This window comes from Lynx canadensis, chromosome D1, assembly GCF_007474595.2.
Source record: "Lynx canadensis isolate LIC74 chromosome D1, mLynCan4.pri.v2, whole genome shotgun sequence".
NCBI lineage: Eukaryota > Metazoa > Chordata > Mammalia > Carnivora > Felidae > Lynx > Lynx canadensis.
In genome coordinates this window covers 109,936,338-109,953,903 of record NC_044312.2, presented here as the reverse complement: position 1 = coordinate 109,953,903, position 17,566 = coordinate 109,936,338, and the positions used below count along the sequence as shown (strand labels likewise).

The window sequence follows — 17,566 nt, the reverse complement described above, 5'->3', positions numbered from 1 at the left end:
GTCTTCCTCCCCTAAAGCAGAGACAGGGCGGAGCTGTGGGGCTGGGCCAGGGACCCCGTGGGCAGGCCCCGCATGTCGCTGTCTCACAGGTGCTGGACCATGCCATGGAGGCAGAGCGTCTGGTAGAGAAGTACGAGTCCCTGGCCTCAGAACTGCTGCAGTGGATTGAGCAAACAATTGTGACCCTCAACGACCGGCAGCTGGCCAACTCCCTGAGCGGGGTCCAGAACCAGCTACAGTCCTTCAATTCCTACCGCACGGTGGAGAAGCCACCCAAGTAGGTGCCTGGGGACCACCCCCTGCAGCAGCATGCCTGCCCTGAGCCGTGCTCATGGGAGAAGGAGCCTAAATTAGGGGGGCCTTTTGGGAGGGAAATTTGGCAGGACATGAATGCAGCAAAGGCTCATGTCTCCCAGCTCAAAGTGCCAGAAGCAATTCCAATATAAATTTTTTAAATGATTATCCATTTTTTAAAGATCATACTGTAGGAATGCTTGCTGCAGTCGAGTCAGTGCAATCCACTCGGATAAGATTACTGGCTGGGTGTTGCAGAACCCTATTCCAGCTCAGGGCCAGGGGGACTGGATCTGACAGGAGGGTCATAACCAACAACACGGGTGTGCGACTGGTGACTTACACGTTGCAAAGGTTCTTACTGTTTACCTATATTAGAAATTGGCTTTTTTTCAAGTGCAGAATTGCCATTAGGCAGTTCTATACCATGCATGCTAAACCTTCTGTTTTCCTGTTTTTGAGCTTTTTCGGAGTTAATGTGTTTCAGCTCCAGAACGAACACTGATCCAGCAAACATCTGTTCCTACACATTCCAAGAATGATTTAAGGTGTGCCCTTTGACCCAGAAAGGCCTCTTCTGGGCATTGAACAAAGATATAGCTTCCAGGATGTTCACTAACCTGACCTTTGTAAAAGCAAAATGAGTCATGGGATAGCCACTGAAATTAATGTTGAAGAGCTGCATTTGTTGACATGAAAAGACGTTCATGAAAAATAGGTGAAGAAGCAGTTTACAAAACTGCTTATTTGTAGACAGCAGGGAGCAAACGGCTAAATGTTCAGGTTCAAAGTACCTGAGTTCAAATCCTGGCTTTGCCATCAAGCAGTCCTGAGCATTGGGCATCTTACTGAGCCTCTCTGTGCCTGTTTTCTCATCTGGGAAATGGGGATAATAAGAGAATGCGGATAATAGTAAGAACCAAATGAGAGGGCCTGGCTCACAGTGAGGGGGTCCTTGGCCGACATTAGGTGTGGTTCTGATATAATCCCATCTGTGTACAAAAAAAGAAGAGGAAGCACATGCCTGCCAAAGGGCAACCGGTCGTTTCTGTATGGGTTTCATTTGCTCTAAAATTATGTTCTTTTTGCCTACCAATATTTTCTGGCCTTTGCACTGAAACCATGCATTGCTTTCATGAGAAGAAAAGCAACCCAGGACACTTTATTTTGAGATGTAAAGCGATCCTGTGCCTAAGCGGCCCTTGACCCCAACCTGGCCTCCTACCTCAGGTTCACCGAGAAGGGGAACTTGGAAGTTCTGCTCTTCACCATCCAGAGCAAGCTGCGGGCCAACAATCAGAAGGTCTATACGCCCCGCGAGGGCCGGCTCATCTCTGACATCAACAAGGTGCACGGCCTCCCTTCCTGTCCCACCGATGTCCCATCCCTGGCACCAGCCCCCACTACCCCAACTGGAACACTTGTCCAGGCTCCCCACGGCCCTCCCCGGTACAGATATGACTCACACATCCTCCTGTGCATCCTGCACATCCCCCCTTCCTCCTCCGTCTGTCTCTCCGTGCAAGTGCACATAATAAAATTACACCCTAGTTCCTTATCTTGTTCAGCATACCCCGAGTTCGCTGTCTCTACTTTTTTTTTTTTTTCACAATGTTGTGAGAGTAATGTAAGTAATAGGGTTCACCTGCGGTCCCACCACCACAAACAAATCCAGGGGTCTCTACCATTCCCTGTCCCTTTCCAGTCCTCATCCACAAGCAGATGAGCTCTCACGCAGCTCCATGGCACTCACGTCGTCCCACTTCTCATACTTCCACGCACAAATGTCTAACCAACTACATTCCACAGACCCAGCAGACTGAGCTTCCGTGGGACTCATAGTGTGCCCTCGGTCCTGATGATCCCTCCCCACCCTCACTTCCTGAGCCATGGTTCTTTTGCACCAATCCCATCCCCACCTCACAGGCTTGGGAGCGGCTGGAGAAAGCTGAGCATGAGCGTGAGCTGGCCCTGCGCACCGAGCTGATCCGCCAGGAGAAGCTGGAGCAGCTGGCCGCCCGCTTCGACCGCAAGGCCGCCATGCGGGAGACCTGGCTTAGTGAGAACCAGCGCCTTGTGTCCCAGGTAAAACACAGGGGGCTCTTGGCCTGTGCAGGCTGGGCGGGAGAAATGGGAGAGCGAGTGGTGGATTAGGATTAGCTCCCTGCAACATGGGGAGCTAATGAAACCAGGAATCCATCGCACGGATAAGAAGACCAGGAATCCCTGGAACGGGGGGCCAGAGGCTTGCACTGGAGAAAGGGTTAGTGAGATAGGATGGGATAGGATAGGGACGAGACAGAGCCACCTTGCAAAGTTGACTTCTTGCAGTGGAAGCCCTCTGGGGAGCAGAAGGGACCGGCGAGCAGAGGTGGTGGCCCTGAGCTCCTCAACTTCCCCTGCCTGCCCTCTGCCTCAGGACAACTTTGGGCTGGAGCTGGCGGCCGTCGAGGCAGCAGTGCGGAAACACGAGGCCATTGAGACGGACATCGTGGCCTACAGTGGTCGGGTGCAGGCTGTGGATGCCGTAGCCGCAGAGCTGGCCGCCGAGCGCTACCACGACATCAAGCGCATTGCCGCGCGGCAGCACAACGTGGCGCGGCTCTGGGACTTCCTGCGGCAGATGGTGGCAGCCCGGCGGGAGCGGCTCCTCCTCAACCTGGAGCTGCAGAAGGTGTTTCAGGACCTGCTCTACCTCATGGACTGGATGGAAGAGATGAAGGTAGCAGCGGGATGCGGGCTGGGGGTGAAGATGAGCAGGGCAGTGACAGCGTGACTGGGGACCTGTTCCCTTGGCGCATCTTGGTGGAGTATGTCTCAGTGCAGGGCCCTGACCCCTATTCAGGTGCACGGAGCAAACAGGGCCCCGTCTGCACGGGGCTCACATTCTGATGGGAGGAGGCTGATGATAAAACCCACGGACTCGCCTGGTTGGCTCAGTCGGTAGAGCATGTGACTCTTGACCTCAGGGTCACGGGTTCGAGCCCCACATCGGGCATGGAGCCTACTTAAAACAAAACAAAGCAAAACAAAAAGCAAAACACTCCACGAGCCTATCAAGAAACAAAATAGCAGGTGGACATAAAGCCCACGAGGAAACTGAACAGGGTCATGTTATAAACTGGTCCAGGAAGGCATCTGAGAAGATGCCATTGCAGAATAACTGAAGGAGCCAGCACAGGGAGATCGGAGCAGGCACTGTTTCAGGCAGAAGGAACAGCCTTGGACCTGCACAGGCGTGCCGTGTTCAGCGAGAGCAGGAGGGCAGTGGCTGAGATAAGGGTGGAAGGGTTCCAGGCCTGCTCAGGGGGATGAGTTTTGTTCAAAGTCATATGAAGCACTGAGAATGATTGGAAGGTTTTGGAAAGGAGAGACACGATTCTGCCTTAATGTTCTTAGAGGTCACCTTGACCATGAGGTGAAGGAGGACCGTGGGGAGCTAGAGTGGGAGCCAAGGGGCCAGTTAGAGGTGGTGTAGTGACCTGTGCAAGGGATGGGGATGAGGCTGGGTCTGGAGAGACACTGAAGTTGCTGGGGTGCTGGGGACTAAGCCATGACCGCAGGAGGGTGGCAAGAATCTGGGTCTGAGAAGATGAGTCAGAACAGAGATTTCAGGAGCAAGGGTTAGTAAGAAAGTCGTTCCACAGGAGGGGAGTTGAGTACAAAATGGCCAGGGAGCCTGGACAGAGCTGGGGTGTCACTGTGTGTGTGTGTGTGTGTGTGTGTGTGTGTGTGTGTGTGTGTGTGAGAGAGAGAGAGAGAGAGAGAGACAGAGCTGTCGCACATGAGCAGGTGTGCTCATCCGGGTGTGACACCCAGAGCCCCCCCACAGAGGGGGTTAGGAGGTTCCGTGGATCCAGGAAAAGGGAGCAAGATTAGCCCGTGTGTGTGGCAGGACTGAAAGAGGCCTGGCGGGGGTGGGTGGGTCCTGGGTGGCCCTCGGAGAGCCATGGGCATGCCACCTGTCCTGGCAGGGCCGGCTGCAGTCTCACGACCTGGGCAAGCACCTGGCTGGAGTGGAGGACCTGCTGCAGCTGCACGAGCTGGTGGAGGCAGACATCGCTGTGCAGGCTGAGAGGGTGCGGGCCGTGAGCGCCTCCGCACTGCGCTTCTGTGACCCAGGGAAAGGTGAACACGGGGTGGTGGGGGGAGCGGAGAAGGGGAGGGAGGGTCTGGGGAGGAGAACATTAAGAACGGAAGCAGCAAGGCCAGGGAAAACCAGGGACAGGAAGGATGAGGGTGGATGGTAGGTGACTGAGCTAGGGAGGGAGCCCTGAGAGGTGGGGGGGGGGGGGTGGAGATTTGTAACCATGGATGGGTAGAGGCCGCAGGGTGGCTGAGTCACAGCTCTCAACCCTCCACTCTGACCTTTTCAGAGTACAAGCCGTGCGACCCACAGCTGGTGTCAGAGCGGGTGGCCTCCCTGGAGCAGAGCTACGAGGCGCTGTGCGAGTTAGCAGCGGCCCGGCGGGCCCGCCTGGAGGAGTCCCGACGCCTCTGGCGCTTCCTCTGGGAGGTGGGTGAGGCCGAGGCTTGGGTTCGGGAGCAGCAGCACCTGCTGGCCTCAGCAGAAACTGGCCGGGACCTGACCGGCGTCCTCCGCCTGCTCAACAAACACACAGCCCTGCGAGGCGAGATGAGCGGCCGGCTAGGGCCCTTGAAGCTTACGCTGGAGCAGGGCCAGCAGTTAGTTGCTGAGGGCCATCCCGGGGCGGGCCAGGCCGCCGCCCGCACAGCCGAGCTGCAAGCACAGTGGGAGCGGCTGGAGGCCCTGGCAGAGGAGCGTGCTCAGCGGCTTGCCCAGGCCGCCAGCCTCTACCAGTTCCAGGCAGACGCAAACGACATGGAGGCCTGGCTGGTGGACGCGCTGCGCCTGGTGTCCAGCCCCGAGCTGGGGCACGACGAGTTCTCCACGCAGGCCCTGGCCCGACAGCATCGGGCCCTGGAGGAGGAGATCCGGAGCCACCGGCCAGCCCTGGATGCCCTGAGGGAACAGGCCGCAGCCCTGCCTCCTGCACTGAGCCGCACGCCCGAGGTGCAGGGCAGGGTGCCCACGCTGGAGCGGCACTACGAGGAGCTGCAGGCCCGGGCAGGCGAACGAGCGCGGGCCCTGGAGGCAGCCCTGGCGCTCTACACCATGCTCAGCGAGGCCGGGGCCTGTGGGCTGTGGGTGGAGGAGAAGGAGCAGTGGCTCAATGGGCTGGCCCTGCCCGAGCGCCTGGAGGACCTGGAGGTTGTGCAGCAAAGGTAGGCCCCCTGCTGGCTCCCTCGGGGGGGGGGGGGGGGGGGGGGGGAAGGCCTTGTGAGCTGGGAGGCCAGCGTGTGGGTGGCGGGCCCTGCCATAAACTGTCTGCTCTTGCTACAACCCTTGAGTCTTAACGATTGTGTTTTCATTTTAATGAAAAATATTTTCAGAGAAAACATTAGGGGCCCCTGGGTGGCTCAGTGGGTTAAGAGTCCCAACTGTTGTTTTCAGCTAAGGTCATGATTTCATGGTTTGTGGGTTCGGGCCTCACATTAGGCTCCGTGCTGACAGTGTGGAGCCTGCTTCGGATTCTCTCTCTCTCTGCCCCTCCCCAGCTCTCTCTGTCTCTCTCTCAAAAATAAATAAACTTTAAAAAGTTTTTTTTAAAGAAGAAAACGTTATACAGCAAGCTCCTATATACCCAATCATCCAGATTCAATAATTGTCAGTATCTTTCTATATTTGGTTATTTTTCCTTTTCTTAAAAAATTTTTTTTTCACGTTTATTTATTTTTGAGAGAGAGAAAGAGAACACAAGCAGGGGAGGGGCAGAGAGAGAGGGAGACACAGAATCCGAAGTAGGCTCCAGGCTCCGAGCTTTCAGCTCAGAGCCTGACGCGGGGCTCGAACTCAGGAACTGTGAGATTATGACCTGAGCTGAAGTCAGACGCTCAACCAACTGAGCCACCCAGGCGCCCTTTTCCTTTTAAAAGTTAGCAAATCCCCACATTATCATTTTCACTTCTACATTCTTCAGGATGTGTCCTCTAACATATTAAGAAGTATTCCAAAATATAGTGAATTATTTTTTAATTGCATGTGTGGACTTAAAAGAGCTGAGGCTTTGATGTTACAAACCTTCAGGCAGATACACTGATTAACCTCTTATGAAGTAGGTTTACTTACAGAATAATACATCTTAAAATCATTTAGAAAGGACATTTTTCTTACAGAACCACAATACCATTCTCACATAGAACAGAACCAGCAATTCCTTGATGTCTGTTACTCATTCCATAATCAAATTTCCTGGTGGCTTAAAAAATGTATTCAAAGATTTTTTTTCTTGGTTTTCAAGATATTCTATGGCAGAGATCAGCAAACTACAATCCTGGGGCCAAATCCAGCCTGCTGCCTGTTTTTTTAAAACAAAGCTTTATTGGAACAGAGCCATGCTCATTCATTTACGTATGGTCCCTGGCTGCTTTTACTTTTTTGTATTGCTCTACAATAGCAGAGCTAAATTCTCTTGACTGGGATCTTATGGCCCAAAGGCCGAAAACACTTGCTATTTGGCCCCTTACAGAAAATGTTTGCAGACTCTGTGAGAATATCCAACGCCCCTAGGAGAAGTTATGCTTCACATCTTTATCATGCAAACAAATTTTTGGTTGTCAATTCATTTTTTAATACATGTTAGTAGGAGGGGACCCAGGTAGGCAGCAAAGGGGTTCCAGGAAGAATGGGGAGGTTCCCATAAAGGGTGAAGCCCTGGGCCAGGAATTTGTTTGGCTCGTGCAACTGTTCGTGACATTCGCTTTCATCATCTCCTTGATTAACTCCAGAGGGGATTGCTTTTCTACTTGCTTGGGGGGAACTGAGGCTCCCCACTTGAGCCACAGATACTGCAGGTATTATACGTGAAGCTGTGCAGAGGCTCCTGAAGATCAGCCTCGGGTGGACAGAGAGGAGTTTTCCTGGGCATGCAGGGGAGATGGGCTGGTGCACCACTGCTCCCACAATCCACAGCCACCGCTTCCACCCTCTTCCACCCTCTCAGGTTCGAGACCCTGGAGCCTGAAATGAACGCCCTTGCAGCACGGATTACTGCTGTGAATGACATTGCGGAGCAGTTGCTGAAGGCCAAACCCCCGGGCAAGGACAGTATCATCAATACCCAGAAGCAGCTCAACCACAGGTGGGGTTGGGGAGGGCAACCAAGAAAGGATGCAGCAGACAGGGATGGCAGCCAGAGGGAGTTCTGCAGGGCATGGAATGGAGGCTAAAAACGAGGAAGGAAGGTCATCTGGAACATGTTATGGGGCAGAGGCGGGAAGTGTTGAGAGAAATGAAGGGGGTAAAGGTAATCCGAAAGGACTTGTGCCTGGACAGGGAGCAATCGAGGGGTCGGGAGGGTGAGCGAGGAGCAGCCTCTTTAACAAGCAGAAGCAGGTGGAGGACTATGCCAAAGGAGAGAGAGGCAAGGAAGAAGCTTCCAAGTATACCTAAATGGGGCGGGAAAGCTGAGCAGCTCTAGACACCAGGCCCTCCTTCGACTCTCAGGTGGCAGCAGTTTAGGACCCTGGCAGACGGCAAGAAGGCAGCCCTGACATCGGCCCTGAGCATCCAGAACTACCACTTAGAGTGCACAGAGACCCAGGCCTGGATGAGAGAAAAGACCAAAGTCATTGAGTCCACCCAGGGCCTGGGCAATGACCTGGCCGGGGTGCTGGCACTGCAGCGGAAGCTGGCCGGCACCGAGCGGGACCTGGAGGCCATCGCCGCTCGGGTGGGCGAACTGACTCGAGAGGCAAATGCCCTGGCTGCTGGCCACCCCGCCCAAGCCCCTGCCATCAATGCCCGGCTTGGAGAGGTGCAAGCTGGCTGGGAAGACCTAAGGGCCACCATGCGACGGCGAGAAGAATCACTGGGTGAGGCGCGGCGGCTGCAGGACTTCCTGCGCAGCTTAGATGACTTCCAGGCTTGGCTCGGTCGCACGCAGACCTCTGTGGCCTCTGAAGAAGGGCCGGCTACCCTGCCTGAGGCAGAGGCCCTCCTGGCCCAACACGCAGCCCTGCGGGGAGAGGTGGAGCGGGCCCGGGGCGAGTACAGCCGGCTCCGGGCCCTGGGTGAGGAGGTGACCCGGGACCAGGCTGATCCGCAGTGCCTCTTCCTACGGCAGCGACTCGAAGCCCTGGGAACCGGCTGGGAGGAGCTGGGCCGCATGTGGGAGAGCCGGCAAGGCCGTCTGGCCCAGGCCCATGGCTTCCAAGGTTTCCTGCGGGATGCTCGCCAGGCCGAAGGTGTGCTCAGCAGCCAGGTAAGAGCCCTGGGACACAAAGTCCCACCCAGGAAGAGAGGGAACTAGGGGTGGGGAAGTGTGGAGGAGAGAAGTGGGTGGGGAGGAAATGGCAGTGAGGGAGTAGTTGAAGAACCAGGATGGACAGAGAGGGCATGTTAGAAGAATATGGGCGGGGCGCCTGGATGGCCGGGTTGGTGAAGCGTCTGACTCTTGGTTTCGACTCAGGTCATGATCTCACGGTTGATGGATTTGAGCCCCTCCCTCAGGCTCTGCGCTGACAGCATGCTGCCTGCTTGGGATTCTCTCTCTCCCTGCTCTCTCTGCCCCTCACTCACTCATTCTCTTTCTCTCAAAATAAATAAACATCCCAAAAAAAGTTGATTTAAAAAAAAAAAGAAAAATGTGGGAGTAAAACAAACAAACAAACAAAGATGTAGATACCTGGCTGGCTCATTCAGTAGAACATGCGACTCTTGATCTCAGGGTCGTGAGCTCAAGTCTCACATAGGGTTAGAGCTTACTTTAAAAAAACAAAAACAGGGGCGCCTGGGTGGCGCAGTCGGTTAAGCGTCCGACTTCAGCCAGGTCACGATCTCGCGGTCAGGGAGTTCGAGCCCCGCGTCAGGCTCTGGGCTGATGGCTCAGAGCCTGGAGCCTGTTTCCGATTCTGTGTCTCCCTCTCTCTCTGCCCCTCCCCCGTTCATGCTCTGTCTCTCTCTGTCCCAAAAATAAATAAACGTTGAAAAAAAAAAAAAATTAAAAAAAAAAAAAACAAAAAAAAAAGATTAAACAGAATAAAAAGATGTCGGTATAACTTACCAAAACTGGCTTGAGAAGAAATAGAAAACCTGACCTGCCATGTGAGTGTTAAATATGTGGCCAGAAAGAAGATAAAATGGGACTTGGGCTATTATGGTCCTCCTGCCTAGCTCCCTTGTAACTTTGCAAGACTGCAGCATAATCAGGCACCCCTCACCCCTCCACTCTGTCTTCAGAGTCAGGCTGTCTCCTCTCCTCTCCCCACCTGGCATCCATGTCTGATATGTCCTTTCAGGAAGTCCCTTCTGAAAAGTTGACAAGTGCTTTTGAAAAGTGAGCTCCGTACCTCTCCTCCCACACAGGAATACGTTTTGTCCCACACGGAGATGCCGGGGACACTCCAAGCTGCTGACGCCACCATAAAAAAACTGGAAGACTTCATGAGCACCATGGATGCCAACGGAGAGCGGATCCGCGGGCTACTGGAGGCTGGGCGCCAGCTGGTGTCTGAAGGCAACATCCATGCCGAGAAGATCCAGGAGAAGGCTGACTCCATCGAGAGGAGGTATGGTAAAGACAGTGGGTAAATGAGAGGCCCAAGGGGGAAGTGAGCGAAAACAGCATGGCCTGTTTCATTGAGGAAGAAGCTGGAGAACGCAGCACAGGCAGACAGATGGTGGTGGGGGCTGACAAACAGTAGAGGAGGAAGAGCTAAGTGGTTGGAGAGAGACTAAGCCAGGAGCTGGGAAGCCCTGCCTCCCCCACACCAGGGGAGATGAAGGCCACTGGAGTCGCTGGATGCTGGACATCAGGATCCCTGGATTGTCTTGCAGTGCTCCCGGAAGGCATTGTCCCCATAACAAGAGGACTGAAGGCTTCTAGGTTAGTTAGAGGGCCATAACCCTTTGACAGCAAGTTCAAGGGCCTCACAAGAGACTGTCGTTACAGACACAAGAAGAATCAAGAAGCCGTGCAGCAGCTCTTGGGCCGTCTTCGGGACAACCGAGAGCAGCAGCATTTCCTACAAGACTGTCACGAGGTGAGGCTCTTGGTACCCCCATGTCCCCTCTGACATTCCCTAGCCATCCCTTTGATAAAACGCCCTGGCTTTCTGAGCCTAGAGTAAGTCCATTGCGGTATCACCTGAATAAGTATCACCTGAATAAGCCACCTGCATGGCTTCTCCCCACATCCACCACTTCTCCCAGCTCACCTCGCCCCCTTATGCTCCACTCCATCTGAAATGTGCTCTGCCCTTCTCCACCCCTGCTCTACGCTTGGTCCAGCTGAAGCTCTGGATTGATGAGAAGATGCTGACAGCCCAGGACGTGTCCTACGATGAGGCCCGCAACCTGCACACCAAGTGGCAGAAGCACCAGGCGTTCATGGCTGAGCTGGCCGCCAACAAAGACTGGCTGGACAAGGTAGACAAGGTGAGTGGTGTGACAACAGCAGCAGGAAGAGAGCCCTGGGGCCTCGTCTGGACAGGATCATGGCCACAGTACAGGGAGGGATCCTGGCTTTAGTCTATGGTTCCTTCAGGGTTACAGGTCACGGGGCCTCTGGCGCCAAACCTCCAAGGTGGAGAGTTACGGTCTGGGGAACAAAGGTCTTCGGTCCATGAGACAGTGACTCCAGAACTGTGGGAAAGTACAAATTAGTAGTACGGGAGCCAAACTGCAGCCTTGGGTCAACACCGTAACTATCCCTGGGTCCGGAGGAGGATGACGTTCTTCAGCAGGGGTCATCAAACTTCTGCAAAGGGCCAGATGGTAAATATTTTCAGCTTTGCGGGCCACACAGTTTCTGCTACATGCCAGTGCGGCACAAAGGCAGCCATAGAGAATACATAAACGATTGGGTATAGCTGCGTTCCAATAAAACTTTGTTTATGAAAACAAGTGGTGGGCCACATTGAGCCCACAGAGCACCTTTTTGCCAACCCTTGCTTTTGAGTCTTATTCTTCCTGGTACTTGGTACCACTTCCTCAAGAGCTGAGCACAGATAAAACTTTATTTCAACTCAGCAAGTATTCCTGGGCAACAATATGTGTGCTCAGCACTCTGCTAGGTACTGCAAGGTATATAAAAAGATACTTTCCTTCGCTCAAGGGCATGATGGTTGGGGAGAGGAGGAGACCAGTGTATGCCCAGTGTTTCCGTTTATTCAGCAAATACTACTATTTGCTGCTACTATATGCAAAAGCATTATATTAGGCACTGAGAAGGGTACATAGGCAGTTCCATTGTAGGCTCCACCCTTGAAGAATGACACTATAGCCAGGCTATGAGATGCATACACAAATACCTAAATTAAATCCAGAGCAGAATATAGCAAATGCAGTGAGAGAGGGCCTGATAGAGCCTAGGCCCTCTGTGTGTGCCCGTAAAGCTATGTACCAATAAAGCTTTGTTTACAAGGAGAGAAGAGGCACAGGAATCCTAGAGGCTGGAGCCTCCAGGGCAGTCCATGAAGGATGAGTAGAATTTGGACAAGCAGAGACACTGGAGGAAAAATGTTTCTGGGCAGAGAAAACCATGCAAACAGGAAGCCCAAGATGCATAAGTGGGGTACCTATATGGGAGCAAGGGGGTAAGTCAGACTGGCAGGAACGTAGAATGTGTGAAGGGGCCCCATGGAAGAAAAGGTAGGAAAAGCCTGCTAGGCCAAGTCATGAAAAGCCTTGAACACCACGTAAGGACTGTGCATCGAAGTGTGGATTGTGCTGAAGGTTTGTGAAGTTACCCAAGCAGTGCTAGACTCTGACACTCATCCTGGCAGCCATGCACAAAGTGGCTTCAAGGCAGTGTCTTGGCCTGTGTTCTTCTAGAAGCAGACCCTGAAATGAGGTTTCCAGTGCAGGCCACTTTATGACAAATGACCACCGAGAACACCAGTGGGGGCGTGGGGTGATGGGATGGAAAAGGAAAGACATTTGATAACGGGCCCACGCTGCCATGCCAGTCACCCCAGTGGGCCACTGGTGCTCAGTACTAATGGGGCACCATGGGAACATGGGAGACAGTGTAGAACATGCATCCACATAATCCCACCAAAGAACAAGGATGCTGAGTCTTTGTCCACCGGCTCCCTGTCTGTCACTGGTTGCGGGCTGCTTCCTTGGGCAGTAACTCCTGGGCACTTCCGGTCTGCCTTGCATGCAGGTCAGGAGACCATGCTTCCCTCACCTCCCCAGCCACGAAAGTCCTCAAGCAGAAAGGCTGGGAGTGGGGAGAGCAGGTGGGACTTGGGTGTACATAACTCAGGGAAAGGGTGGCTTGCTGCGAAACAGGAGAAGATGGCAAATATACAAGACCATGTGTGGCATAACCCCAGAAGCCACTAGCATGAGGGAGCCCAGAGTAGGAAAGGTCTCCATGGCTTCTTAGTTGAAATGAGATTTGAGCCAGACCTTGAACAAGTAGGGTGCAACCCAGCAGTGGGGGGTGGAGGGGCTAGAAGAGGTCTGAAACCTTGAGAAGAGCATGTTACGGAGAGTATGCAAGAACCTGGAATTATTGCCTTCACTTCAGGTTCCTACTGCCCTTTAGGTCTCTGATCTGTTACCAACCCATAAAGTTCGTCAGTATCTAATTCTTTTTTTTTTTTTTTTTTTTTTTTTGATAATGTTTGTTTATTTTTGAGAGAGAAAGTACAAGCAGGGGAGAGGCAGAGAGAGAGGAGGACAGAGGATCCAGAGCAGGCTCCGCTCTGACAGCAGCGAGCCCGATGTGGGGCTCGAACTCACGAACCATAGGATTGTGACCTGAGCCAAAGTCAGAGGCTCAATGGACTGGTGACAGGCACCCAGCATTATCTAATTCTGACACTGACACCTTCTTTGTCCCACCACCCAGGAAGGGCGGGAGCTGACCCTCGAGAAGCCAGAGCTGAAGGCCCTGGTGTCTGAGAAGCTGGAGGACCTGCACCAGCGCTGGGACAGGCTGGAGAGCACCACCCAGGCCAAGGCCCGTAGCCTCTTCGATGCCAACCGAGCCGAGCTGTTTGCCCAGAGCTGCTCCGCCCTGGAGAGCTGGCTGGAGAGTCTGCAGGCCCAGCTGCACTCTGACGACTACGGCAAGGACCTCACCAGTGTCAACATTCTGCTCAAGAAGCAACAGGTGCTCTGCAGGCCTGTGATGGGGATGGGGAACCGCAGCAGAGAGGAGGAGGGAGTCTGTAGCTCCTGAGATTTGGGAGGTCATTCTCAGGCCTCACAGACAACATCTGTACCAGTATTTCTCAAAGCAATGTCCATGGGCCACCGTCTCAGAATCTCTGGGAGCATGTCAGACTGAAGTCAGACTGAAGTCAGAAGATAGAAACCATTCTCTAACTTGAACAATGAAATTTTAGTAAAAAAGAAGTATCAATTTGTTAAAGGTGGTTAACTACCAAAAGGTAGAAATCGAAAGCAGGGATGAGAAAACATTTTTCTATAAAGGGCCAGACAGTAACATTTTGGCTGTTGTAGGTCATATGGTCTCTGTCAGAAGTATTCAACTCTGTTCTGGTAGGATAAAAGCAGCCACAGGCAATATGTAAAATAATGGGTGTGGCTGTGCGCCAATAAAACTTTATTTACAAAAACAGGCAGGGAGCTGGATTTGCTGATCCCTGCTCTAAATAGCACAGAAGTGGCAAATGTAGGGAGCAGCTACTACCTCTAGTGCTGGGGAGGGGTACCCAAGGAGGACTGAGATGCGTCCCCCCTGACCCCACGGCTGTTTCAGACCTCACTGGAGAGGGCCGAGGCCCAGGGGTAGTAGGTATTGTAGAACTTTGCTGGGGTATCCTGGGACCAGGCCAGTCTAATGCTGGCGGGCCAACACTGGCCAGCAGGAAGTTACCACTGGGATGCCAGCAAAATTTGCTGGAGGGTGGTGAGAGCCACTGGATTTCCTGCACACCGTGGGCAGTTTTGCTATAGGAGCAAGAGCAAAAAAACACACAAGAGCCATAAATTGCACCTTCCCCTCCTTGCATTGTGCTGTGCCTCTGGCGCCCTCTAATGACAAGACCCAGCATTGCACGAGCTGGCAAAGGAGAAAGGTCGACAGGGTTCAGTCCTAACAAAACAGGAAAAGATGTACCTGGAGCTGAGGTGATTTTGGGTCTGAGAGGCAGTAAACTGACAACTGGCCCTGTTATCACATCCCCCCCCCGCAGGCTCTTATGTATATTAGAGTTTGAGGTCCACTGAGCTAGTGGTCCATGAGGTCCTTGAGGTCCATGAGGAGATGCTCTCCCTGGGGTGAACCCCGGGGATAAGAAATCTTGATTGGCCACAGGAAGTGTGGAGTCTCCTCTGAGCTTGAAGGCAGATGTGTGGTGACAACACCTCCTTCCTCCCCGGGCTGCAGATGCTGGAACGGGAGATGGCAGTGCGAGAGAAGGAGGTGGAGGCCATCCAGGCCCAGGCGACAGCGCTGGCCCAGGAGGACCAGGGCGCAGGGGAGGTGGAGAGGACGTCGAGAGCTGTGGAGGAGAAGTTCCGGGCCCTGTGCCAGCCCATGAAGGAGCGCTGCCGGCGCCTGCACGCCTCCCGTGAGCAGCACCAGTTCCACCGGGACGTGGAGGATGAGATTGTGAGTCACTAGAGTCTGGGCTGAGGTAGAGTCGTCATCGTGGCAAATTGCTCCCTGCCATTCGCTTTCTAGTCTCCTTCCTGGATGCTGGGGAGATGCCAGCATCTCTTCCCTTTGGCATGGAAAACGGACTCTCGAGGGACTCTTGGGGATGCCCTCTGGGTCCCTGTGCCCCAGACTCAGAGGTGACCATTCCCAGCAGGCACACACCAGGAGCCCTAGCAAACCTCTCCCCAAGTCTCCCCACTGTCCAACCCCAGCTCTCACTTTGCCCTCTGGACCTCCACTGACTGACCCCCTCTTTCTCATCCAGTTGTGGGTGACAGAGCGGCTACCCATGGCTAGCTCCATGGAACATGGCAAGGACCTGCCCAGTGTCCAGCTTCTCATGAAGAAAAACCAGGTGAGGCCAAGGCTAAAGGCAAAAGAAAGGGTCTCAAGGGCCTCCCAGACTTGGAAGTTTGTTTTTTCTTAAAAAAAAAAATTGGGGTTTCTCTGGCTCCCCCTCAATCTGTGTGTCATTCTAGACTTCAGTGCTTGGCCTCTCTTCACCAAAGGAGGGTGGGCTCCCTTTGTAGCAGATCAGGTGGACTGAAGGGGTGTTACCATCCCATTCTCAGGTCAGAGGAGGGGGCAAGTGAGGAGGACTCAGGAAGAAAGAAAGCTGAAAGTAGGGGGCTGGCTGTGGAGCAGGCGGAAGGGGGAATGTGGTGAGGGGCCCCCTCTCAGAGTGTCCTCTTCTACTGCTGTGGACAGACCCTGCAGAAGGAGATACAGGGCCACGAGCCGCGGATCGCGGACCTGACGGAGCGGCAGCGTACTCTGGGAGCAGCAGCGGCAGGCCCAGAGCTGGCTGAGCTGCAGGAGATGTGGAAACGCCTGAGCCACGAGCTGGAGCTTCGAGGCAAGCGACTGGAGGAGGCCCTGCGGGCCCAGCAGTTCTACCGCGATGCCGCCGAGGCGGAGGCCTGGATGGGCGAGCAGGAGTTACACATGATGGGCCAGGAGAAAGCCAAGGTGAGAGGCCCCGCAGAGCTCAGGCCGTGTGGCTGCCACTCTTTCCCCAGCGCCCTGCTCCCTGATGCCCACTGTCGTTCCCAGGACGAGCTCAGCGCCCAGGCAGAGGTGAAGAAGCATCAGGTACTGGAACAAGCCCTGGCTGACTATGCTCAGACCATCCACCAGCTGGCAGCCAGCAGCCAAGACATGATTGACCACAACCACCCAGAGAGGTGAACACGGCGGGGAACAAGGGGGAGCGCGGCTCCTGGGGGAGACAAGAACGGGTTCCAGGGTGGTGCCGGGACTGTGGGGCCTTCTGTGCTACATGTGTACAGAACTATTTAGAAAGCTAGACAGGCAGAGGCTTGGCAAGAAGTGGGGGGAGGGGGGGCGGCCAGAAGGGACTGGACTGTATAGGATAGGTAGGGTTCAGAGCCATGTGTCTTAAGTCCTGCCCCCCCTGCCCCCACAGCACGCGAATATCCATCCGCCAAGCGCAGGTGGACAAGCTGTACGCCAGCCTGAAGGAGCTGGCGGGAGAGCGGCGGGAGCGCCTGCAGGAGCACCTGCGGCTGTGCCAGCTCCGCCGTGAGCTGGACGACCTGGAGCAGTGGATCCAGGAGCGCGAGGTGGTGGCAGCCTCCCACGAGCTGGGCCAGGACTACGAGCACGTGACTGTGAGTGCAGGGCGGGCACCAGCCCAGCAGCCACAGAGCTGCTCTGGGAGGTGCGGAGGACCCCCCCCCCCGGGGGGGCCAGCGCCTCCTTCTGGCAGAGCATCGAGGGGCAGGGGGTGCAAGAGCGGGCTGAGCAGGCACTGCCCTTGGGTACTTAATTTGAAGAACCGTGCAGAAAAGAGGTCGTGGGACTGCACGCAGGTGTGGGCGAAAAGGAAATTTCCAATCGTTTTTTTTCCAACCGAACTCAACAGCACAGGTGACTTCCTCTGCACTGTTTGGGAATTTGGGCCCCCGTTAGTGCAGACACACGGACCATAGTTAGGGTATTTTGCCTGAAGGCCAAAGGTTCCCAGCACCCCTAATGCTTTTGCCGGAGGCTGGGGGCATCAGTCACATGTGGGGTAAATGGGAACCAGTTGTCCTGCTGAAGAAACCTGTTTTGGCCCTTGTGGCCCATGGAGAGAGTCACTTCTCAGTTTTGGGGCTACAGGTCTCGCCCGCTAGACAGGGACTGCATCTACCCGTGTTAAAGCGCTGTCCACGTAATTGCTTCCTCCTCCAGATGCTCCGAGACAAATTCCGAGAGTTTTCCCGGGACACGAGTACCATCGGTCAGGAGCGTGTGGACAGCGCCAATGCACTGGCCAACGGGCTCATCGCTGGGGGCCATGCCGCCCGGGCCACCGTGGCCGAGTGGAAGGACAGCCTCAATGAGGCCTGGGCGGACCTGCTCGAGCTGCTGGACACGCGGGGTCAGGTGCTGGCAGCGGCGCACGAGCTGCAGCGCTTCCTGCACGGGGCGCGCCAAGCGCTGGCGCGCGTGCAGCACAAGCAGCAGCAGCTTCCCGACGGGACCGGCCGGGACCTCAACGCAGCCGAGGCCCTGCAACGCCGCCACTGCGCCTTTGAGCATGACATCCAGGCCCTCAGCGCCCAGGTCTGACCCAAGCATGATGATTTGGGGGAGCGGGGGGG

General features: G+C 54.7%; 1 protein-coding gene across 2 annotated transcripts in view; it reads left to right on the top strand.

Moving 5' to 3' along the window:
- The window catches only part of SPTBN2 (spectrin beta, non-erythrocytic 2), a 41,140-nt gene that overhangs the window by 17,999 nt on the left and 5,575 nt on the right, over positions 1 to 17,566 (top strand). For both annotated transcript variants that reach the window (XM_030332492.2, XM_030332491.1), the window contains 18 exons: positions 90 to 277; positions 1,525 to 1,642; positions 2,221 to 2,379; positions 2,714 to 3,016; positions 4,269 to 4,422; positions 4,671 to 5,541; positions 7,320 to 7,457; positions 7,823 to 8,579; positions 9,683 to 9,885; positions 10,269 to 10,359; positions 10,607 to 10,753; positions 13,179 to 13,442; positions 14,685 to 14,909; positions 15,223 to 15,312; positions 15,666 to 15,926; positions 16,011 to 16,141; positions 16,384 to 16,588; positions 17,154 to 17,528. In XM_030332492.2, the coding sequence (XP_030188352.1) occupies positions 90 to 277; positions 1,525 to 1,642; positions 2,221 to 2,379; positions 2,714 to 3,016; positions 4,269 to 4,422; positions 4,671 to 5,541; positions 7,320 to 7,457; positions 7,823 to 8,579; positions 9,683 to 9,885; positions 10,269 to 10,359; positions 10,607 to 10,753; positions 13,179 to 13,442; positions 14,685 to 14,909; positions 15,223 to 15,312; positions 15,666 to 15,926; positions 16,011 to 16,141; positions 16,384 to 16,588; positions 17,154 to 17,528 (4,680 nt within the window). The remainder of the gene's footprint in view (positions 1 to 89; positions 278 to 1,524; positions 1,643 to 2,220; positions 2,380 to 2,713; positions 3,017 to 4,268; positions 4,423 to 4,670; positions 5,542 to 7,319; positions 7,458 to 7,822; positions 8,580 to 9,682; positions 9,886 to 10,268; positions 10,360 to 10,606; positions 10,754 to 13,178; positions 13,443 to 14,684; positions 14,910 to 15,222; positions 15,313 to 15,665; positions 15,927 to 16,010; positions 16,142 to 16,383; positions 16,589 to 17,153; positions 17,529 to 17,566) is intronic.